Source organism: Lepus europaeus, chromosome 2 (genome assembly GCF_033115175.1).
Source record: "Lepus europaeus isolate LE1 chromosome 2, mLepTim1.pri, whole genome shotgun sequence".
Lineage (NCBI taxonomy): Eukaryota > Metazoa > Chordata > Mammalia > Lagomorpha > Leporidae > Lepus > Lepus europaeus.
Genome location: NC_084828.1, coordinates 77,128,692 through 77,153,350, shown reverse-complemented (window position 1 = coordinate 77,153,350; position 24,659 = coordinate 77,128,692). Strand labels below are relative to the sequence as shown.

Below are 24,659 nucleotides of genomic sequence, written 5' to 3'. Positions count from 1 at the left end.
GCTTTGGCCTGGCCCAGCTCTGGCCATTGTGGCCATCTGGGGAGTGAACCAGCAGATGAAAGATCTATCTCTGTCTCATCCCCTCTCTCTGTAGCTCTGACTTTCAAATAAAATAAAATCTAAAAAAAAAAAATAAAAAAAATCTTCTGTCAGACTATTCCTTTTTTAGGTAATTTTTTTAAGTTACTTTTAAAAGATTTGATTTTTAAATCTTTAGTGTTCTTCAGTTTTACCAACCTATGTCTGGGTCTGTTTGTTTTTATTCATCCAGTTCGGCAGTTGTCAGGTTTATTATGTCTTCAATTTTCGACTTTTAGCCATTTTCTGTTTGTCTTGTTTCATTCCCTCTATCCCTTCCTTTTGCATTTCTATTAGATTTTTGTCCTCCATGTGTTTCAAGTGCTTTACCATGCTCTTTAGTCTTTATTTCCCTTGCTACATTCTGTATGATGTACCCAGAGTTGCTTTCCAGTTAAGAATCTCTTCAACTGTGCATCTAATTGTTCAAGTAACTATCGTTAGTAATTTTAGGCTGTTTCCAGTCTGGCGCTGTGGCATAATGGGTAAAACCACTGCCTGCAGTGCCAGCATCCAATATGGTGCAGGTTTGAGTCTTGGCTGCTCCACTTCTGATCTAGCTTTCTGCTATGGCCAGGGAAAGCAGTAGAAGGTGGCTCAAGTCTTTGGGCCCCTCCATTTGTGTGGAAGACCCAGAAGAAGCTCCTGGCTCCTGGCCTTGGATCGATGCAGCTCTGGCCGTTGTGGCTATTTGGGGAGTGAACTAATGGATGGAAGACTTCTCTCTCTCTGCCTTTGCCTCTGCCTCTTTTAGCTCTTCCTTTCAAATAAATAAATAAATCTTAAAAAAAAATTTAGGCTATTTCTTTGGTTCTTTTTCAAATGTCAGTTTTTTTCAGATTTCTTCATTTTTCATTGTGGTTCTATTTTAATCATTTTCAACATACTTAGTTTATGATTTCTTTGGATTGTCTTTTTTTTTTTTTTTTTTTTTGGAGTGAGTTAGATATCCTACTTGCTGTGTAGACTACCTCACTTCATGGAAACGTATTTCCTCTCTTTGGAAAGGATGCCTGCTTCATTGAGATTTTCCCTCTCCCTGGAGAAGTCCTGTGTTCTGTCAATGACAATATCCCTATCCAGCACCTTTTTCGTTTCTGCTGCTGTCAGCACTCTAGGTGGTTGAATGAGCCTTGTAACTTCTCAGCTCAGAGTTTCCATGCCATCTAGATAATATAAATTCCTCCTCAACATCAGATTGTAGCACAGATCTATGGCCTCCATTTCTTGTGAACCTGTTGTCTACTCTCTACCATCCCCTACCTGAGACCCCTTACACAAAGTTTTTACTGCTCCCTCCTGAGCTTGTGGACAGTTGTTTCCAGTTCTTTTTTTCTTGACTCAGCAGCTCATCAAGGCTCCATATTTCAAGAAGATAACTACACTTTAGTTTTTATCAGTCACCCAGATATATTCTTGCTTTGAAAGCTGGAAGAAATGTGTGCTATGGTGAGGTAAGCACTGAAATTCTGGGCATCAGCCTCTGGAATTACATCTGTATTTGTGTCAGTTTGTACTTTTCAATCTCCTCACCTCCTCCTTCCTTTCCTCATTGTCTTCTCTTTCACTCCTCCCTCCCTCCCTTTTTCTTAAAATATTTTTATAGCATTGCCATGACTTTGAAGGAGGAAGGAACTGTCCATGTTATTTAGCATATCCTGTTCCTCAATTCTTAGATAAGGGGAAAAAAATCAGTTCTAGGTAACGAGTTCAATGGCAACTTTATTTACATTTGGGAGACCTGATAGCAAGTTCTAAATAACTTTCATTTTGGTTTTTTCTAGATCCCTTTTTGTGAAAGAGCATGACACTGAAAAGAAACTTAGATTTAAACCCTCATTTCCTGTGTCAGCTTGCTTCTGCTTCTTAAAGAGGATTTTAGACTAATCAGTTTAACTCTCTAATGATACTCTATTATATCATCTGCTTAACAGAGGTCAATAGTACCTGCTTTATAGGCCTACAGGTTTGTACCAAAGATCAGAGAAGCTTATTAGATACAAAGTTGTGATTTAACTTCTTTAATAATTATTTATGTATTTGAAAGGCAGAATGACAGAGAAAGGAGTATTCCACCCACTGGTTCATTCTCCAAATGGCTGCAACAGCCAGGGCTTGACCAGGCTAAAGCAAGGATCCAAAAACTCCTTCCAAGTCTCCCACAAGGGTGGCAGGGACCCAAGTACTTGGGCCATCATCCTCTATTTTTCCCTGGTGCACTAGAAGGAGCTGGATTGGAAGTGGAACAGATGTGCTGTGAACCAGTGCTCTGATACAGATGCTAATGTCACAAGTGGCAGTTTAACTGCTTTACTACAAAACCAGTCCCAGTGATTTAAAATTTGAAGTTGAATTGGAACTTTAGGTTGGTTTTCTGCTTCTCCCCTTACCCATGCATTACCTCCCTTTTCATGTACCCACAATGAGACCAGATTGCTCATGTTAACTCACCTTTTGTCTTGTTTTCCCCATTGTCTTATTGAATCAGCTAAAAATCAGTACAATATCAAATAAAAGTGGGAGTAATAGACACCTTTGTTTCATTCCAAATCTCAGGGGAAATTTTTCTATATAATACCATTAAATAAGGTGTTTGCTATAGGATATTTTTAGATGCGTTTTATTATATTAAGTTCTGGGGAAGACTTTGGTGCAGCAGTTAAGATGTTGTTTTGGATGCCTGCATCCCATATTAGAGTGCCTGATTCATGTCCTAGCTTCTCTGCTTCCAAGCCAGCTTCCTGCTAATACACAACTTTGGAGGCAACAGACGATGACTCCAGTATTTGGATCCTTGCCCCCAACACGGGAGACCCAACTTGGGCTCCTGGCTTCAGCCTTACCCATTCCTGGCTGTTGTGGTCATTTTGGAGGAGTGAACCAATAAATGGAAGATCTCTGTCTGTGTCAAAAAAGTGAATAAATAAAAATTTACAAAGAAAAAAAATTCTCATCTCATATTTTATGAGAGTTTGTATCATGAATGGGTATTAAATTTTATCAATTGCTTTTTCAAATATATTTTTAAATATTTATTTATTTTGAAAGAATTACAGAGAAAGATGGAGAGACAGAGATCTTTCATCTGCTGGGTCACTCCCCAGATGGCTGCAATATCAAGGGCTGGGTCAGGTCAAAGGCAGGAGCCATGAGCAGGGGTCCAAATCTTCCACTGCTTTTCTCAGGCCATTAGTGGGGAGCTGGATCAGAAGTGGAGCAGTCGGGACACAAACCAGCACCCGAGTGGATGCTGGCATCACAGGCAGTGGCTTTACCCATTCCACCACAATGCCGGATCCTACAATTTCTTTAATGATTATTTTGTGTTCATTAACTTCTGTAGTTATCCTTATAATATCCATAATTTCTTTGAATTTAACTTACTACCTTAACTTGTTAATAGAAATCATTCCTTCATTGGTTTTTTAGGCTTTCTTAGAACTCTGATTCTGTAAAATTTCTACATAAGTGCAGCTTTAACTGCATTCCTGACATTTTGTTAATTATCATTCAGTTCAAAATATTGTCTAATTTCCATTATTGGCTCATAAGTTATTTAGAAATCTGCTTGTTAATTTCTAGACACTTGACAGTGTTTCTTTTCTTTTAATCACTAATTTCTAGCTTGCTGTTTTTGTGCTCAGAGACTCTATGCTGTATGACTTCATCCCCTGGGATTTACTGAGATTTGCTCTATGTCCCATTTGATGGTCAACTTTGGTCAATATTTCATGTGCACTTGAAAACACTGCATATTTTGTAATTGTTGCACGCAGTGTTCTAAAGGTTACTTAGGTAATGCTATTAATCATTTTGTTCAACTTTTCTCTATCTCTACTGATTTTTTCATCTGCCTATGACATCAGTTGCTAAAGGATTAGAATTTAATCTCCAACTATATGTGAATTTGTCAATTTCTTATTTTAATTTTGTCCATTTCTCATTTGTATATTTTGAGATTCTTTTACTATGTGTATACCTATTTAAGAATGCTTAAACTTCCTGAAGGATTTCACTTATCATCATTGTGATATTTCCCTCTTTCTGATGATACATTGTACCTTGAAATCTCTGTCTCTGATATTAAAATATTTAAACTAGCTTACTTTTAGTTAGTGTTCATGGTATATCTTATTTCCATGTTTTGACTTTCATATTTCCTGTGTCTTTTTATTTATGATGTGTGTCTTATATGTAGAGTACCCATACATTTTGTTTTGATGACCAATCTGACAATCTTAGTGTTTTAATTTAATTCTTGGGCTCTGCCCCCAAATATTCTTTTTCAGAGTTATGCATGTTGCTCAGGAATCAACATTTGAAAAGCATCTGAGGGGCAGACATTTGATGATTGAGACATGTTTGGGACACCTGTAATGAACCAGCATGCCTAGATTCAGTCCTACCACTGCTTCTGATCCAGCTTCCTACTAAAACTGCCACCCCTTTGGAAAATCCATATTAAATTCCAGGCTTCTGACTTTGACCTGAACCAGCAGGTGGAGGATCTCCCTCTCCCTGTCTCTCTCACTTTAAAATAAATTAAAATTAAGTATTTTTTTAAAAAGCATTTAAAATTCTGGTGTAGGTTAATAGTAGTTTGAAGAACTCTGGCTAAGGTGTACAGTCAGTTTACCATGCAGATATAGAAGCAGTTATGGACAGGACTTAGAGCAGGGGAAGGACTGAAATCAGATACTGATGGGGAGCTGGTAGGTATTAACAATAAGACAAGGGGGAAAAGGAGGAGAGCCGATGGCCCAGAGCCTGTAAAGAAACACACACACACACAGTATCTTTGAGGAGTAAGTTAAAATGTTGGAGAATGAACCACATCTACCTGAGAGAGCAAATGGAGAAGTTATATCTTCAGGGTTGAAGCAGGCATTAGTTAATACCATGAGGCTGAGGGTAGGTTATAATCAAATTTTATGACCATAGAGTAAGGTTCCAGGAGAAAAGTGCAGGTGTTTGGAGGAAGGGAACAATGAGAAGTTGAATGATGGGTAGAGGAAGCAGAAGGCGGAATATGAGAGACCAATTAAAGACCCAACATGTATGGGGACTAGGGATAGTACTAGTGGTGAGGTTTCCAAAAGAAATTTTGTCTCAGCAGTCCCCTATATATGAGGGTAGATACTTGATTGTATCTCCAAGGAATGCTTTGGTGAAAGATCTGGAGAACATGTGAACATGAAATTAATTAGTTCTCAAAACTCTTGAATGAGTTTTTAAAGTAACAGCAGCAATTCACTTTGGAAACCCCTGCTTTTGGAGAAAGTGAAGTTGGAGTTAGCTTATGTTACATTGCAGATTTTAAAATTTTTATTTGTTTATTTTCATTTTATTTGAGAGAGCTTTCATCTGCTGGTTGACTCCCCAGATGTCTAAAACAGCCAGAGCTAGGCTAAGCTGGAACACAATCCTGGTCTCCTTTGTGGATGGAAGGGATCCAAGTTTTTGAGCTATCACCCATTGCCTCTCAGGATGCACACTGAAAGGAAGCTGGAGTGGACAAGTAGCTGAGACTGGACTGAACTGAGGCACTCAGACATGGGATATGGGTTTCCCAGTGGTGGCTTAAGCTGCTGAACCAAACAACTGCCCCTAGACTGCAGATTTTTTTCACTTTGTACATAAAACAGCATAAAACTGCCCAGAAGGAGACTGGAAGAAAGACTGCAACAAATGTCTTGTAATTAGGTGGCTTTTTTACTATGATACTAATAGACTCTTTTAAAGCCAGACTGACCTGAATTGTATTGTTAGAGAAGAATGTGCCATGTGGAGCTGAAAATGACCTTGCTTTTACCACTGTATATGGTTGATCTCTGTATTCTACCTTTGGGAAAAATGCATTTCTTGCCTGACAATCTAGATAAAAGGCAATTTTAAACTATAATCTTAAGGCAAGTTGTTATATACAGGTAAATCATTTTGATTGCTGCTATAATACAGTGGGCAGTTTTGCACGCTAGAAAGAATGCTTAAAGCTTATAAAACCTTTGCCTAAATAGCTTGGAAGAACATTGTCTTCTGTAGTAGCTATTCGATTGCAATTTCCGTTTCTGTGTTATTGAAACCTGAGAAAGGAGATTTCCAGAATTAGTATACATCTGTGAAACTATACTCTTCAAAACCATAGAAACAGTTATGCCCTTTAACTCACTTCACATCTGTTGAGAACCATCTCAAAATAGAGATCATAAACGTGATATTATGATTGTTTAATTTTAAGTACTGATAAAGCTAATAATTTAATGTATGTACTCAGTAATTATTAACAGTTTAGATCTGGTATTCAGTGTGGAATTGTTCATAACTGAATTGAAGAGAAAGAAAAAAAGTTTCCTGGCATTCTTCATTCATTCCTGTCTTCCAGTTTTGTTTCCCCAAATCTAATGAGTAACGTAAATATATGGCTGCTCCTATTTATGAAAACAAGACTTATAGAATTTAATATTTTCACAAATTATTACTAAGAAGACTGATTTGTCATTTCTAGTTCACTTTAATGGGATTGTAATTAATTTGCACATTGCATACAGTCAATATTTATTGATTCCTCTTTGACCAGCATAGCTATGTATGAGAACTGGAATGAAATTTAAAAAAAATAAAAAAGGCATGGTCCCTATGTGAAGTGAGATTTAGTAGGTGGCACAAAGTTTATGTATAATTGCTCTTGGAAATGAAAATAATATGGCTGGCTAACCTTTTTTTAGTGCTTACTTTGGCTAGGTATCCATTTATATAGTAACTAATTTAATTCCCACAACAAGCCTTGATGTAAGTACTACCAGTGTCTCTATTTGACACTAATAATGAAGCAGTTGAGGCCCAGAGGTATAACATGACTTTTCCAAGAGGACATTGCTAGTAAGCGATGAAGCTCAGATTCAGACCCTGGCACTCTCCTTCAAGAGCCTGTCATCTTGGTTCCTAATTTTTATTGCTTCTTGTTCTAGAATGGTGCTTTTGTGCTCTATTAGTTACCACAGATCAAGGAAAAATATGATATTTGAATTTTGGAAATGGCTTATTTCACTAAGTATAATGGCTTCCAGTTGCATCCATTTTGTTGCAAAAGACAGGATTTCATTCTTTTTTATGGCTAATTTTCCATAGTGTTTATGTACCATGTTTTCTTAATCTAGTCATCAGTTGATGGGCATCTGGGTTGATTCCATATGTTAGCTGTTGTGAATTGAGCTGCAATAAACATGGGTGTACAGATAACTCTTTCATATGCTGATTTCATTTTCTTTGGATAAATTCCCAGGAGTGGGATGACTGAGTCATGTGGAGGATCAGTTTTCAGCTTTCTAAGGAATCTGTAAACTGAATTCCACAATGACTGTACTAGCTTGCATTCCCACCAATAGTGGATTAGGGAACCTTTTCCCCCTCCTTGCTATCATTTATTGTTTGTTGATTTCTGTATGAGAGCCATTTTAACTGGGGTGATGTGAAACCTCATTGTGGTTTTCATTTGCATTTCCCTGATGACTAGTGATCCTGAGCATTTTTTCATGTGTCTGTTGACCATTTGAATTTCCTCTTTTGAAAAATGCCTGTTCAAGTCATTTGCTTATTTTTAACTAGATTGTTTGTTTTGTTGTAGTTGAGTTTCTTGAGCTCTTTCAAGATTCTGACGATTATTCCTTTGTCATTGCATTGTTTGCAAATATTTTCTCCCATTCTGTCGGTTGCCTGTTGATTTTGTTGAGTGCTTCCTTTGCAATGCAGAAACTTCTTAACTTGATGTGATCCCATTTGTCAATTTTGACTTTCATTGCCTCTGTTTCTGGGATCTTATCCAAGAAGTCCTTGCCCATGTCAGTGTATTGCAGAGTTTCTCTGATGTCCTCCTCTAATAATTTGATGGTACCAAGTCATACATTTAGATCATACTTCTGCATGTGAAGATCCAATAAGAGGCCGGCGCCGTGGCTCAATAGGCTAATCCTCCGCCTTGCGGCACCGGCACACCAGGTTCTAGTCCCGGTTGGGGCGCCGGATTCTGTCCCGGTTGCCTCTCTTCCAGGCCAGCTCTCTGCTGTGGCCAGGGAGTGCAGTGGAGGATGGCCCAAGTTCTTGGGCCCTGCACCCCATGGAAGACCAGGAGAAGCACCTGGCTCCTGCCTTTGGATCAGTGTGATGCGCCGGCCGCAGTGCGCCGGCCGTGGCGGCCATTGGAGGGTGAACCAATGGCAAAGGAAGACCTTTCTCTCTGTCTCCCTCTCTCACTATCCACTCTGCCTGTCAAAAAAAAAAAAAAAATCCAATAAGAAAAAAAATAATCTGATACTATTCAGTACAACAACTGCTAACTTCATGTGGCTATTTAAATTTCACTAACTAAAATTAAGAACTTAGTTCTGCAGTTTAACAAACCTCATTTCAATTAGTAATTACTATACTGAACATTTACATAATTGCAGAAACATCTATGGGATATAGAAAATAAGTATTATAGCAGTTCAACAGAGAAAGTGAGGTGTGCATTAAGCATGTAAAATATAGTAGGTGTTAATGATTGTGTGGGTGCTTGAGTAACTGGATAGATGGATCTTTCCCCCAAGCGAGAAGGGTTGCATTATAGATAAAAGAGAAGGAAATGATAATGACTTCTGTTCTGGGCATGGGAAAGAGGAGCATCTGTGAGCTATCCAGCTAAAGGTGTCCAGAAAGCATTGTGATATGAAGTGCTGAAGTTTGAGAATTCTGATTTGGAATCATTTTATAGAGACAATATTGAACCATGAGCGCTGATAAGGTTCTTTTAAAGCAAGAAGTAGACTCTTGAGTTATATTTAGAAAGTTCAAGATGAAAAAGAGATCAGAGAAAGATTGATCCAAAAAGGAGAAGGATAACCAAGAAGATGAACATCAAAAGAAGGAAGAGATGAGAACTTAATATACTAGGCATTGACAGGAGCCGGTGCTGTGGCGTAGTGGGTTAAGTCATCGCCTGCAGTCCAGCATCCCATATGGATGCCAGTTCAAGACCCGGCTGCTCCACTTCCAATCCAGCTCTCTGCTATGGCCTGGGAAAGTGATAGATGATGGCCCAAGCCCTTGAGCCCCTGCACCTGCATGGGAGACCCGGACGAAGTTCCTGGCTCCTGACTTCGGATTGGCACAGCTCCAGCCATTGTGGCTAATTGGGGAGTGAACCAGCAGATGGAAGTCCTCTCTCTCTCTTCCTCTCTTTCTCTCTCTGTGTAACTCTGACTTTCAAATAAATAAATAAATCTTTAAAAAAAAAAGACTGTAGAGATATAAAGACCGAGAAAAATAAAAGAAACAAACATTGGATTTGGTAATGTTGATGTCAGTGTTGACTTTTCAAAGAGCAGTGGTATCTTAGTGTCAGAAACTAAATGATAGGACAGGCAGAGAACAAATAGATCGAAGTTTAAATCATTCTTTCACAAGTTTAGAGATTAAATCAAAGAATGAGTTCAGAATAGAAGAGAAGGTGAAGTTTTTGGTTTTTCTTTTAGGGAAAGGAAATGACTGAAGGCAAAAGAAATTGCTGAAAGAGGCAATTAGCAGTAAACGTTATGCTGTTCATTCACTCAGTTCATTTAGTATATGTGTTGCATACCTATTGGGTACCAGACACTGTGCAAGGAACTGAAAGTATAGCAGTGAATGAGACAAATTAACTCTTTGATATATTCTTCTAATTGCTCTTTTATTTCTTCTCCCTCTTCTTTTTTCTCCCATTTCCTGCTCAAGACTTCCAACATTCCTTCCTCTTTTTAATAATCTGCAGGCACAGATACTTAGCCAAACTTACTAACATCTGCAACATCCAACATCCAAAATTCTTTCTTAATGTTTCTCATTTTCTTTACTAAATTTGTTTTTTGCTTTTTAAAATTTACTAACAATGAATGAACTCTTCAATGGGGCAAAACCTTTTGTGCATAGTTTCATTTGGTTTTCAATAAAAAATCAAGCGGTAAGTAACTGAGGAGGTCCAAAGTGACAACAGTATTGAGCGAAATTCTTTTTCTCATTTGATGATCAGCATGTATTTTTGCTTCCTATTGAGAAAAATGCTTTGTTGTATAGTTGTAAGGAATATAATGACTTTTAAAGCATCAGATCCTTGATGATATAATTTAAAATTAAAACACATTTCCAGTAGTTTGGCATTACCCCTATCAAATTGGGCTCTTGATATAGCACCAAGGCACCACTTACTGTGTCAAGAACAATACTTGTTATAATGTCACACTTTTCCTTGGATATTATTCACCCATGTAAAAGATACCATATCATAGCCACAAGCTTTAAGCTACTGGTTTAAAGTTCTGAGGACTCATGGGGCTAGCATTGTGAGTAGCAGTAAAGCCACTGCCTAGGGGGCTGGCATCCCATATGTGCATCAGTTTGAATCCCAGCTGCTCTACTTCTGATCCAGCTCCCTGCTAAGAAGCTCCTGGCTTCAGATCCCCCCAGCTGCAGCTGTTGTGGCCATTTGGGGAGTGGACCAGTAGATGGAAGAATCTCTCTCTCTCTCTCTCACTCTACCTTTCAAACAAATAAATCTTTAGAAAAAAATAAAGTTCTGAGGACTCATTCCATGTGAACTAAGTTAAACTTACCTGGTATCAGCTGAGAAAATTGAAAGGAAGGAGAGCAGCTTCTCTTCTAATTCCATTTAGAAGGAAACATGAAAAAGATGTGATCAGGAAATGGCTTTACTGTAGAAGAGAGTATGGATGAGACAGTCAGTTTGCTTGGGAGGATGCATATCCAGAGGGTGCTGGCCAAGACTGGTATATTGTAAGGCCAGAGAATATGCTACCTAGGAACTGTATTACATAATGGCTATTCTCAGAAGAGTTGTAATCTTTTATGGGAGGCAATGCTAGATATTTGAAATAATTTTAAAGAAAAGTGGTATGCTGCAATGATTACCAAACTGAATTGTATACTAAAATCACATAGGGAGTTGCTTTTATTTTGTTAGACTTTTGAGCCTGTGTCAGCAGCTTCAGGAGTGGTCCAGGGATCTGTGGAGTTTTTTAAAACAAACTTCCTATTGGTTCTGATTTAACTCTTTCTCAGAACTGTATTTGTGAGACACTGGCATTCAATAAAATAATAAATTGGATATAATAAAACCTTGGAGGATGAGATATCTATCTAAATTTACTTTTTTTTTTTTTTTTGACAGGCAGAGTGGACAGTGAGAGAGAGAGACAGAGAGAAAGGTCTTCCTTTGCCGTTGGTTCACCCTCCAATGGCCGCTGCGGCTGGCGCGCTGCGGCTGGCACACTGCGCTGATCCGATGGCAGGAGCCAGGTGCTTCTCCTGGTTTCCCATGGGGTGCAGGGCCAAGCACTTGGACCATCCTCCACTGCACTCCCTGGCCACAGCAGAGAGCTGGCCTGGAAGAGGGGCAACCGGGACAGAATCGGTGCCCCAACCGGGACTAGAACCTGGTGTGCTGGCGCTGCAAGGCGGAGGATTAGCCTGTTGAGCTGCGGCGCCGGCCTAAATTTACTTATTTAACAAACATGTTCCAGCATCTAACACGTGCTAAGTATTATTCTATTTTCCTGAGCTACAAAATGTAATACATGGTCCCTGTTCTTAAGCTCAGAGTCTATTAGAAAACATATTGGCAGGTAAATAAGGCTGTGGTTAGCGAAATGACAGAGGTGTACAGAGTTTTATGGAAGGAGTACCTAACCCTTTCTGGTTGGACAAGATGGGGAGGAAGGCAGCATTAGGACAGCTTGACTGAATTGGCTGAGCTTTTTCATGACAGATAGTGATTATTTTAATACTTTGTATTGTTTGTTTCAATTGTTTCACTTAGAAATCTTGTTAAAATATATTATGCTTTTCCCTGTTCTCTTTAACAGAACTTATGACATTTAACCCTTTTATTGATGACTTGGTATGAGCACATATTATCAGTTATTTATGCCATGCAGCAAAATTGTGATACTTTGTATTTCAGTGTATAGGATTAATTTCTATATTCCACAATGGTCCCTGGCTGACATGACTTTGTTGTTCTCATTTTTCTGTCTTGTTGTCTTCATTATCAGTCAGATGATTATTATCTTAATGTCAGTGTAGCTGTCTAGTACCATATTTACTTAGACTTTTCCTTAGATAAAAGGATTTGAACAAAAAAAAATTGTGTGAATAAGTAAAAGTATTCTGTTGAATATAGTGTGCAAGTTTTAATTCATTTCATGACATTTATTAGCTACTGACTTAGCTTGTTTTTTTTAGCATCATTGTTATTATTATTTCAAAGCCAGTAGATACTTTAGAAGTCACATAATAGAACACCTTCATTTTATAGGCAAAGAAACTGAGGCTCAAAGATATCAGGGGTGATCAGTGACAATCAAAGATATTCTAGACCTCTTAATACCAGAATAGCTAGATTCTATAAAATCAGCAGTTCTTAACTAAGCAATTATAGCAGAATCATTTTGAGAGTTATTTAAAAATTGCTTGCCTAGGACTTAGCCTCAAAGGACTAATTCAGTAAGTCTGAAATGAATGTTTCTTAAAAAATGAATTTTTGGAATATTTTAATGTTCACCATACTTTCATCCGCTGTCATAGATCAGAATTTGTTTCTGAATAGTTATACAGTACAGGCAATAAATGCCTGTAGAGTCCAGACCATGAGAAAGAGAGAAACCCTATTCTGAGTGACAAAAGTCATTAGAGGGTTTTGAGCAAAAGAGTAATATGATCTGACTTTTTAAAAATTGTTTATTATTTAAAAGGCAAAGTTACAGCAGTAAGAAAGGAGAGAGAGTGAGTGAGAGAGAGAGAGAGAGAATCTTCCAACTTCTGCTCTACTCCCCAAATGTCCACAATGGCAGGAACTGAGCCAATCTGAACCCGGGAGCCAGTGCTTCAACTAGATTTCCCACATGGGTGCGTAGGCCCAAGTACTTGGACCATCTTCTGCTGCTTTCCCAGGTGTGTTCTCAGGGAGCTGAATCAGAAATGAACAGCAAGACTCAAACAGGAATGCCAATGCCACAGGCTGCAGCTTTACCCTCTTGCACAGCACACTGGTTCCTCTAACTTAAAATTTTAAAAGGATCACTTTGACTACTATTTGGTAAACAAGAAGAGGAGTTAGGGAATGTCTCTAATAGAAAGACGAGTTTTGAAGCCATTACATTAATTCAGGCAATGAGAAAGATAGAGGCTTTGACTTGGTTGCTAATAGTAGAGGTGATCCTGAGCATTTTTTTCATCTGCCTGTTGGCCATTTGAATTTCCTCTTTTGAAAAATATCTGTTCAAGTCCTTTACCCATTTCTTAACAGGATTGTTTGTTTTGTTGTTGTTTAGTTTCTTGGGCTCTTTATAGAGATTCTTGATATTAATCCTTTATCAATTGCATAGTTTGCAAATATTTTCTACCATTTTGTTGGTTGCCCCTTCACTTTGCTGAGTATTTCTTTTGCACTGTAGAAGCTTCTCAGCTTGATGTAATCCCATTTGTTAATTTTGACTTTCATTGCCAATGCTTCTGGGGTCTTTTCCAAGAAGTGTTTGCCTGTGCCAATGTCTTGCAGTTTCCCTATGTTCTCTAGTAACTTGATGGTATTGGGTCTTAGACTTAGGTCCTTGATCCATTGTAAGTGGATTTTTTGTAAGGTGTAAGGTAGGGGTCTTGTTTTATATTTCTACACATGGAGATCCAGTTTTCCCAGCATCATTTGTTCAAGAGACTGCAGTTTTTCCAAGCATTGATTTTAGCTCCTTTTTCAAAGATAAGTTGGTTGTAGATGTGTGGATTGATTTCTGGAGTTTCTATTCTGTTCTATCCTGTTCTATCTTCTTTTTTTTTTTTTTTTTTTTTTTTGCCAGTACCAGGCTGCTTTGCTTATAACTGCCCTATAGTTTGTCTTGAAATCTGGTATTGTGATGCCTTTGAATTTATTTTTGTGTTTATATAATATTGCTTTAGCTATTTGGGGTCTCTTCTGTTTTCATATGAATTTTAGAATTGCTTTTATCTACATCTGAGGAGACCGTTGGTATTTTAATTGAGATCACATTGAATCTACAAATTGCTTTCAGTAGTATGGGCATTTTGATTATATTAATTCTTCTAATCCACGAACTTCTTGTAAATGACTCCCAGAGTGAGTAAGACACTCCCCTTTTAGCCATATTGATTAGACAACCAGTGGGCATTCAACTCCATGTTTGACAAGTTGGGGTCATATACCCAGCAACTTTTTTGGTACTCTATTTGTTACCATAAAGCAGAGAAAACATAAGGTTGTCTTTTTGGGGGCTGGCTTATTTCACTAAGTATAATGGTTTCCAGTTCTACCCATTTTGTTGCAAAAGGCAGGATTTCTTTTTTTCCCCTGCTGAGTAGTATTCCATGATGTGTGTGTGTGTCTATGTGTGTGAGAGAGAGTGCGTATATATGTATGTGTGTGTATATATATATATATATCATAATTTTTTTCTCCAGTCTTCAGCTGCTGAACATCTGTGTTGATTCCATATGTTAGCTATGGTGAATTGAGCTTCCGTGAACAGGGTGGTACAGATCATTCTTTTATATACTTACGTCTTTGGGTTTGGGTAAATTCCCAGGAGTGGGATGGCTGGATCATATGGTAGCTCTATATTCAAATTTCTGAGATATCTCTGTACTGTCTTCCACAGTGGCTATCCCAGTTTACATTCCCACCAGCAGTGGACTAGGGTTCCTTTATGCCACATCTTCACCAGCATTTATTGTTTGTTGATTTTTGTATGAGAGCCTTTCTAATGGGGGTAGTGAAGTAAAACCTCATTGTGCTTTTGATTTGAATTTCCCTGATGGCTACTGATTCTGAGCATTTTTTCATTTGTCTGTCTTTATTTGCAGATAACATGATTCTATAAATGGGTGAACCAAAAAACTCCACTAAAAGACTATTGGAACTCATAAAAGAGTTTGGTAAAGTGGCAGGATATAAAATTAACACACAAAAATCAGTAACCTTTGTGTACAGACAATGCCATGGCTGATCAAGAATTTCTAAGATCAATCCTATTCACAATAACTGTAAAAAAAATTAAATACCTTGGAATAAATTTAACCAAGATGTCAAAGACCATTAAGATAAAAATTACAAAGCATTAAAGAAAGAAATAGAAGACATGCGGCTCAGTAGGCTAATCCTCCGCCTTGCGGCGCCGGCACACCGGGTTCTAGTCCCGGTCGGGGCGCCAATTCTGTCCCGGTTGCCCCTCTTCCAGGCCAGCTCTCTGCTGTGGCCGGGGAGTGCAGTGGAGGATGGCCCAAGTTCTTGGGCCCTGCACCCCATGGGAGACCAGGAGAAGCACCTGGCTCCTGCCATCGGAACAGCGCGGTGCACTGGCCGCAGCGCGCCTACCGCAGCGGCCATTGGAGGGTGAACCAACGGCAAAGGGATGACCTTTCTCTCTGTCTCTCTCTCTCACTGTCCACTCTGCCTGTCAAAAATTTAAAAAAAAAAAAAAAAGGGAAATCTTTCATGTTCATAGATTGGGAGAATTAATATCATCAAAATGTCCATAGTGCCAAAAGCAATTTACAGATTCAGTGTGGAATACACTACAGATACTACTCAGCAGGGGAAAAAAAAAAAAAAAAGAAAGAAATCCTTTCTTTTGCACAAATTGGATGCAACTGGAAATCATTATACTTAGTGAAATAAGCCAGTCCCAAAAAGACAGATACCATATGTTTTCACTGATCTGTGGTAACTAATAGAGTATCTGAAATGTAGTGTATTGGAGTGATTTTGATATTTTGAGATTCAATTATCATTTACAGTCTTCGTCTCTACTGTTTGAGAGTAAGATCAGGAAATTATTTTTGGTTGTGTTAAATTTGCAATGAATTTCAATGTTAAATATCCAGATTATTGTATGGTAGGTATGGTAGTCTAAAGATCCTAAAATGGATATAAATTTGGAATTGATCAACAAAATGATTACATTTAACAGAAGAACAGATAAAAATGCCAAAAGAGCCAATATTGACAGAATAGAATCTGATGAACTAAACCTTGGGGGCACTTCAATAATTAGTGGTCAGATGGATAAGGAGAACTCAAATGGAGACTGAAAAGGACTAGCCAATGAGGTGTGAAGACAACAAGAGAGTGGTATCCTAGAAGCTAAGTGAAGAAAGAGTTGCAAGGCTCAAGCAGTGATCAGCTATATCATATGTTGGGGTAAATGAAAACTGGTAATTGATCATTGAAGTCAGCAATGTGGGTGCAAGTATTCACCTTGACAAGGGATGGTTCATTAGGATGAATGGGGAAATGTTTGACCAAAAAAATCTTGTCAGAAGAGAATGTGAAGGGCCAGTATTGTGGCATGGCAGGTAAAGCTACTTCCTGTGACACCGGCATCCCATATGGGTGCCAGTTTGTGTCCCAGCTGCTCCACTTCCAATCCAGCTCCAATCCAATGGCCTGGGAAAAGCCGCAGAAGATGGCTCAAATGCTTGGGCCCCTGCGACCCATGTGGGACACTTGAATGAAGCTTCTGGCTCCTGGATTCAGCCTGGCTCAGCCCTGGCAGTTGTGACTATTTGGGGTATGCATCAGCAGATAGAAGATCGATCTCTCTTTCTCTCTCTCTCTCTCTCTCTGTCTCTGTCTCTCCTTCTATTTCTGTCTCTCCCTCTCTCTGGAACTCTGCTTTTCAAATAAATAAATGAATCTTTAAAAGAGAGAGAACAAATGTGAGATAAAAGAACCAGAGCTGAGACTAGAACTCTTTGGAGGGCTTTTCTGTGAAAAGGAACAGAAAAGTGGCTTGATTGCAGGAGGACATGTTGGCTTTTTTTATTTTTATTTTCTATTTTTTTGACAGGCAGACTGGACAGTGAGAGAGAGAGACAGAGAGAAAGGTTTTCCTTTTGCCGTTGGTTCACCCTCCAATAGCCACTGCAGCTGGCACGCTATGGCCAGCGCACCGCGCTGATCCGAAGCCAGGAGCCAGGTGCTTCTCCTGGTCTCCCATGCAGGTGCAGGGCCCAAGCACTTGGGCCATCCTCCACTGCACTCCCGGACCACAGCAGAGAGCTGGCCTGGAAGAGGGGCAACCAAGACAGAATCAGGCGCCCCGACCGGGACTAGAACCCCGTGTGCCGGCACCACAGGCAGAGGATTAGCCTATTGAGCTGCGGCGCTGGCTGGCTTTTTCTTTTTCAAGGTGGGAAAAATTGTGGCATGTTTATATGCTGCTGACAGTGACTCAGTGGAAAGGAAAAATTGATGATATGAGGGAAAGAGGGAACTAGTGATACATCATATTTGAGAAAGAAAATGGAGATGGGATTTCATGCACAGAAGAGGTTTTAGCCCTGGGGGCAAAGGCGGCCTAAGATTTTAACAGGAGAGAAAGCAGATTATTTGGCATAGATGCAGGAGACTGTCTAGATATGGAAAGGACAGGTTATAGAAATCCATTTTGTATTTCTTTTGTTCTAGGAAGCTGTGAGTAAGGATGAGCAAGAGATATTGGAAATTTGAAAAAGAGGAGTATGAAATAGTTATTTGGGAAAGGAAATGGGTAAACGAGCTATGGAACTGATTGAAGGATTGTTCCAGTAGTACACTGAAATTTGAAATGAATCCAATCAGGTTGCATGTGATTTTCCTGAGTTCTACCATGAGCTACCTGGATTGTAAACACGGGAAGGTATATAACTCAGGTTAGAATTTTGTCAAGTGAATACAGTTTGAGAAAGGGACAAAAGAGTGACTGTAATGATACATCATGAAATTTATGCCTATTAGAAAAGAAATGAGGCTTTGGGAGTGCAAGAGAGAGTTATGAAAGATGTTAGGATCAATTAACTATAGGGTCCTCTGTGATCAGTGATTATTAAAGTTGGAATACTAAATAAGAGTAAGCTTGAAAGATAGGAGGTAGTAATCAGAGTCAGAGAGCAATGCTGATACAGAATATATCCAATGGAATGACAATGCTTACCAGTTTGCTTAGTGGCTATAATAATTATTGAATTGATTGATTTGTTAGGTTCATGACTACAAAGAAGGAACCCCTGAAGAAAAGGCCTACTATATAGAATTGTGGGATGTTGGAGGCTCTGTGGGCAGTGCCAGCAGTGTGAAAAGCACACGAGCAGTATTCTACAACTCTGTAAATGGTAAATTTTTATTTTTACTATATAGTAATTGTCTAAGAGTATAAATCATCTGACATGAAATGCTGTAACATACAGGACTCATCTTAATTTAGTAAAGTTCTGATATACTCACAACTCCAGATTTCAATCTGCATGTCACATCCTAATTTGTGTTTCTAGATGCTAACCACGTAATTCAGAATAGTAAACATCTGCTTGGTCTAAGTCTTTCTATTTATATTATTGTCATAAACTAAATACTGAAAAATAAAAGTATCTGGAACTTTCAGAACACTCTCTTGAGTGTTGAGTTTCTCCATTCATTTGAATAAGTACAGTTGAACCGTTAAGAATCCGATATTCGATTTTGGGAATGGGAGAGGGAGGAGGAGAAGGGGTAGGAGAGTATGTGGGAGGGAGGGTATAGCGGGAAGAATCATTATATTCCTAAAGTTGTAATTATGAAATGCATGAAGTTTGTATTCCTTAAAATAAAGGTTTCTTTGGGGGAGGGGGAAATAAATAAATAATAAGAAGAAAAAGAATCCCATAGTCCTATGCCAAATATTACAGAGATAGAAAAATTTCTTTCTATGCCACTTAGAGCTCTGTATAATTATAAAGAAATGCCTAAGGACATTTCTAAAGGTTCAGAAATTTCATCCAGTTTTAGATATTCGAATACTTGAAGGAAATATAGGACGTAATTGCAATCCGTAAAGTACCTACTCTGTGCCAAAATCACTCAGTTGTGATTTCCTATAGTTTCGTTGTTTATCATGTCTGTCATTTTTATATTTTAAACCTTTTTTAAATTGTGAAATACAATTTCAACTTTTCTTTGATTAATATACCAAATGATTTGGCATCTCAACCTTTCCCTCCTGGTAAATGCCATTAGTAGGATCTTATGTGTGCTATGCTTAGATCTCATTCAGTAATTAGGTAAGTATTGCATTTGTTCAGTACCTTTGTTCATTATATTCCTCTTTCAATATCTTCACATTTAATAAGGTACTGTGGATACTACCAAAAGAAGTAGAAAAGGTTCTTGCCGTTGGATATATGAATGGTGTCAATTCAGGCTCATGCCCCATTTAGCTCAGAATTCTATCTGAAAGTATCACCATCTAAGAAACAACATTCATAAATGAAACAAACCACAGTTATAAAATGATGACATTGATATATGCCAGCATCATGCAAGAAAATACATGATAATGGCCTATTTTAATAGAATGAACTTGTATATAAATGAGAAAAGCAGTAAGATAAAACTAATTTAGTATAAGTAACTTCTTAGAGAAAAGGAGAGAATGAAATGAAACCTGGTTAGATTTAGAGTCAAGTGATAAACATGTATGAGTCAAATGATTTGTAAATACATATCTTTCTGATCTGGCATAGAGAAGTTTGAAAGCATAACACCTTTTCTGTTCAGATATTTTTAAGAAAGCGGTAGGATAGAAAGTATAAATAAATAATACAGATAAAGACCATTCAGCTCCAAGAAACTATGGAATTATGAGTTGCAAACTTACAGAGTGCAAATGAAGAAATTTATCATAATCTATACTTATTTGATTATTTCTTCTATAACTACTATTCATGGGTAATTTGTCTTCTCCCTTAATATTATTAAAAGAATCACATATATATCCTATTTGGGTTTTGCAAATAAAACTGAAACATATTCCAGTTTTTTAAACTTAAAAAAACAATTTGTTTATTAAAAAACTTGTTTCTGTGTTCTTTCACCCTAGTTCTGGTACATTTCTCCTAGTAGAAGTATTCAAGGTTCTTCACTCTGTCTACCATCCTTAATTACCTAAGATACAGCATAAGAATCACCCATTCTTATGTACAATCCTTGCTTTCAGTGATAGCTTTCTTCCCTCAGTATCAGACCTTCTCCACACTGTGGTAAGCTAGGCTAGTAATTATAGAAGGAAACCTATAACTTGTGTCTACTTCTCTCCCTTAAAATTAACAACAGTCTCATCCACTGTCACTCTGACTTCTTTTATCTGGGCCTCACCTTGCTCTTGTAGCTCATAGTCTATGAAACAAGAACCCTCAGCCCAAATAAAAGAATTAGGAAAAAGATGCTCAAATGAACTCCTTCCTGTCCATCTAATAGCTAACTTAGACTGTTCTAATCCTTTCTCTCTCCTAACCAAAAATCTCAGTCATAGTTTTATAGTAGTTACACCACAGAAGTAGGGAAGGGAGAATACCTGCCACTCCTTTGCGCTAAAATAAGATTTTATTCTGTTTTCCTCTAGTCTTTTACTGTCAGAGTACCTGAGTGTAATTTCTGGCTACCCCACTTACCATGTGTGCTGAGGGCAAGTTACTCAGCTTCTCAGCTTGATTTCCTCAATGTGTGTAATGAAGATAATCGTTCTTACCCCCATTGAACTGTTCTGAAAATTAAATTAGATAACGTGTAAGGCCAAATAGCTGGCGAGTAAGTACTGAATACATATTAGCTATATTCCTTAATGGTAGCTCTTTATTACTTTTTTTTTTTTTTCTAAATCTGTGCCTTTGATGCCTGTTAGAACCCCTCTTTTTTTTTTTTTTTTTTGACAGGCAGGGTGGATAGAGAGAGAGACAGAGAGAAAGGTCTTCCTTTTTGCCGTTGGTTCACCCTCCAGTGGCTGCTTCGGCCGGCTCATCGCGCTGGTCTGAAGCCAGGAGCCAGGTGCTTCTCCTGGTCTCCCATGCGGGTGCAGGGCCCAAGCACTTGGGCCATCCTCCACTGCCTTCCCGGGCCATAGCAGAGAGCTGGCCTGGAAGAGGGGCAACCGGGATAGAATCCGGCGCCCCAACTGGGACTAGAACCTGGTATGCCGGCGCTGCAAGGCAAAGGATTAGCCTGTTGAGCCATGGCGCCGGCCAGACCCCTCTTTAAGGAAGGTAGAGATAATGCAGTTGGATACTGGAGCAGAAGTCAAATCTCTACTTATGAGAAACACCAGAAGAGATAAAGGTTTACCTGAGCTGTTTGGAACAAATCAACTATAAGTTGCATAAGCACCTTAGTTACACAGATGGCTTTAAAAATTAAGAAGTCAATTAACCCTACCTCTTCTGTCTTTCTTTTTAAAATTCACATATTATACAACATAAAGATAGAAGAATTATCAATTTCATGTTTTCTTTCCACAGTAGAATCTGGGTAATATCGGGTAATATCGGAAAGAATTACGAATTTGAAAGCCTATTCTTTTGACTAATGATATTGTAAATTCTAGTAGACGTTAAGGCTTTTCCTCTTCCATCTTTATTTTAATGTAATTGTCTACTTGGCCTTTCTATCTAGGATCTTAATTGATTCTATTTAATTTTATTTTTGAGATTCATTACATTTTGTTATTTTTCTTATTCTCTCAAGATGCACGTATTTCTTTTTTTTAAAAAGAGATTTTATTTATTTCCTTGAAAGGCAGAGTGACAGAGAAGGAAAGACAGTAAGAGAGAGAACTTCCATCTGCTGGTTCACTCCCCAAATGGCCACAAAAGCCAGGGTGGGCCAGGCTGAACCAGGAACCCAAACTCCATCCTAGTCTCCCACATGTATGGCAAGTGCCAAACTACTTGGACCATCATCCACTACTTTCCCAGGTGCACTAAAAGGAAGCTGGATCAGAAATGAAAAGCTGGGACTTGAACTAAAACTCTGATATGGGATGCTGGCATCTCAAGCAATAGCTTAATCTGCTGTGCCACAATGCAAGCCTGTATATTCTACTATTCATACTTCTTGACTATCTCTTCATATTCTTTTCTAGTGTGATATTTCTTTTGAAGTGTTAACTAAATCCTTATAGGAACCAGGCTTACAAAACCAACCATTAATTCAAGGGAGCTAGAAAATTAAACTTTGGAGTTGATTGGTCCCAGGTGATCAGTAGGACCATGTTTTTTCAGATAATAAATAGCATTTGTATCAAAGTAAATCAAAACCATTTTTAAATCTTTTTTCCCAGAAACCTTTTATTGAAGGAATACAAACTTCATGCTTTTCATAAATACAATTTTATGAATATAGTGATTGTTCCCAGCATACTCTCTCCCTCAGCCACTCTCCCACTCCTCTTCCTCCTCCCTCAACTATTCCCATTCTTATTTTTTTTAAGATTTATTTATTTATTTGCAAGTCACAATTACACAGAGAGAGGAGAGAGAGAGAGGTCCTCCATCCGATGGTTCATTCCCCAATTGGCTACAACGGCTGGAGCTGTGCCAATATGAAGCCAGGAGCTAGGAGCTTCTTTTCAGGTCTCCCACATGGGTGCAGGGCCCAAGGACTTGGGCCATCCTCTACTACTTTCCCAGGCCACAGCAGAGAGCTGGATCGGAAGTGGAGCAGCCAGGTCTCAAACCAGTACCCATATAGGATGCTGGTGCTTCAGGGCAGGGTGTTAACCCACTGCATCACAGTACCAACCCCTCCCATTCTTATTTTTTACTAATAGCTATTTTCAATTAACTTCATACACATACAATTAACTCTGTACTAAGTAAAGAGTTCAATAAATTGTATGAGAAAAAACTGTTTCTTAAGAGTCAATAGAAGGGTTGTTCAAAGTCTTTGTATCAAAATATTAATTTTATGTCTATAGATTACCTATTAGGCTCTCTATTAGTTATTACAGATCAGGGAGAACATATAGTATTTGTCCTTTTGGGACTGGCTTACTTCACTGAGTATGATGTTTTTCAGTTTCATCCATTTTGTTGCAAACAACACAACTTCATTTTTTTTTTAACTGTTGTGTTGTATGCCATGGTGTATATATCCTGTAATTTCTTGATCCAGTCTTCAGTTGACGGGCATTTGGGTTGATTCCATAACTTAGCTATTGAGAATTGAGCTGCAATAAACATGGGAGTACAATAACTCTTATCATATGCTGATTTCATTTCCCTTGAGTAAATTCCTAGGAGTGGGATGGCTGGGTCATATGATAGGTCTATATTCAGATTTCTACAGTATCTCCATACTGTATTCCACAGTAGCTGTACATTTCACATTCCCACCAACAGTGAATTAGGTACCTTTTTCCCTACATCCTCGCCAGCATTTGTTGTTTGTAGATTTCAGTCTGAAAGCCATTCTAACAGGGGTGAGGTAGAACCTCATTGTGGTTTTGATTTATATTTCCCTGACAGCTAATGATCCTGAGCATTTTTTCATGTGTTAGTTGGCCATTGGGATTTCCTCTTTTGAAAAATGCCCATTTAAGCCCTCTACCCATTTCTTAACTAGATTGTTTGCTTTGTTGTTTTTGAGTTTCTTGAACTCTATATATTATGGTTATTAATCCTTTATCAGTTGCATAGTTTACAAATAATTTCTCCCATTCTGTCAATTGCATCTTTGCCGAGAGTGTTTCTTTTGCAATACAGAAACTTCTCAATTTGTAATATAATGTAATCCAACTTGTCAATTTTGGCTTTGATTGCCTGTGCTTCTGGGGTCTTTTCCAAGAATTCTTTGCCTGTGCCAATGTCTTGCAGGGTTTCCCCAATATTCTCTAATAATTTGATGGTATTGGATCATAGATATAGGTCTTTGTACCCTTTTGAGTAGATTTTTTGTAAAGTTTAAAGTAGAGGTCTTGCTTCATACTTCTGCATGTAGAGATCCAGTTTTCCCAGCACCATTTGTTGAAGAGAGTGTTCTTGCTCCAGGGATTGATTTTAACTCCTTTGTCAAAGATAAGTTAACAAACCATGCATCTAGATGCATGGGTTGATTTCTGGCATTTCTATTCTGTTCCATTGGTCTATCCATCTGTTTTTCTACTATTACCATGCTGTTTTGTTTACAACTGACTGTAGTATGTCTTGAAATATGGTATTGTTATGCTTCCAGCTTTGTGTTTGTGGTATAAGTGTGCTTTAGGTATTCAGGGTCTCCTGTATTTCCATATGAATTTCAGCATCTTCTTTTCTATTTCTGAGAAAAATGTTCTTGGTATTTTGATTTGTATCACATTAAATTTGCAGATTGCTTTTGGTAGTATGGACATTTTGATTATTTGGATTCTTCCAATCCATGAACATGAAATATTTTTCCATTTTTTGTATCTTCTATTTTTTTTCTTTAATATTCTGTAATTCTCATCAAAGAAATCTTTGTCATCCTTGGTTAAATTTAATCCCAGGTATTTAATTTTTTTGTAGCTATTGTGAATAGGATTGATCTTAGAAGTTCTTTCTCATTTGTGGCATTGTCTGTGTATACAAAGGCTGTTGATTTTTTTTGTATGATTTTATATCCTGCGACTTCTTTACCAAATGCTTCTGTGAGTTCCAGTAGTCTCTTAGTGGAGTCTTTTGGATCCCCTATATAAAGCATCATGTCAGCTTCCAACTTCCCAATTTGTATCCCTTTGATT

General features: G+C 38.2%; 1 protein-coding gene across 2 annotated transcripts in view; it reads left to right on the top strand.

Annotated features, from left to right (window-relative positions):
• The window catches only part of RABL3 (RAB, member of RAS oncogene family like 3), a 57,153-nt gene that overhangs the window by 6,721 nt on the left and 25,773 nt on the right, over nt 1-24,659 (top strand). For both annotated transcript variants that reach the window (XM_062176978.1, XM_062176970.1), the window contains exon 3: nt 18,138-18,267. In XM_062176978.1, the coding sequence (XP_062032962.1) occupies nt 18,138-18,267 (130 nt within the window). The remainder of the gene's footprint in view (nt 1-18,137; nt 18,268-24,659) is intronic.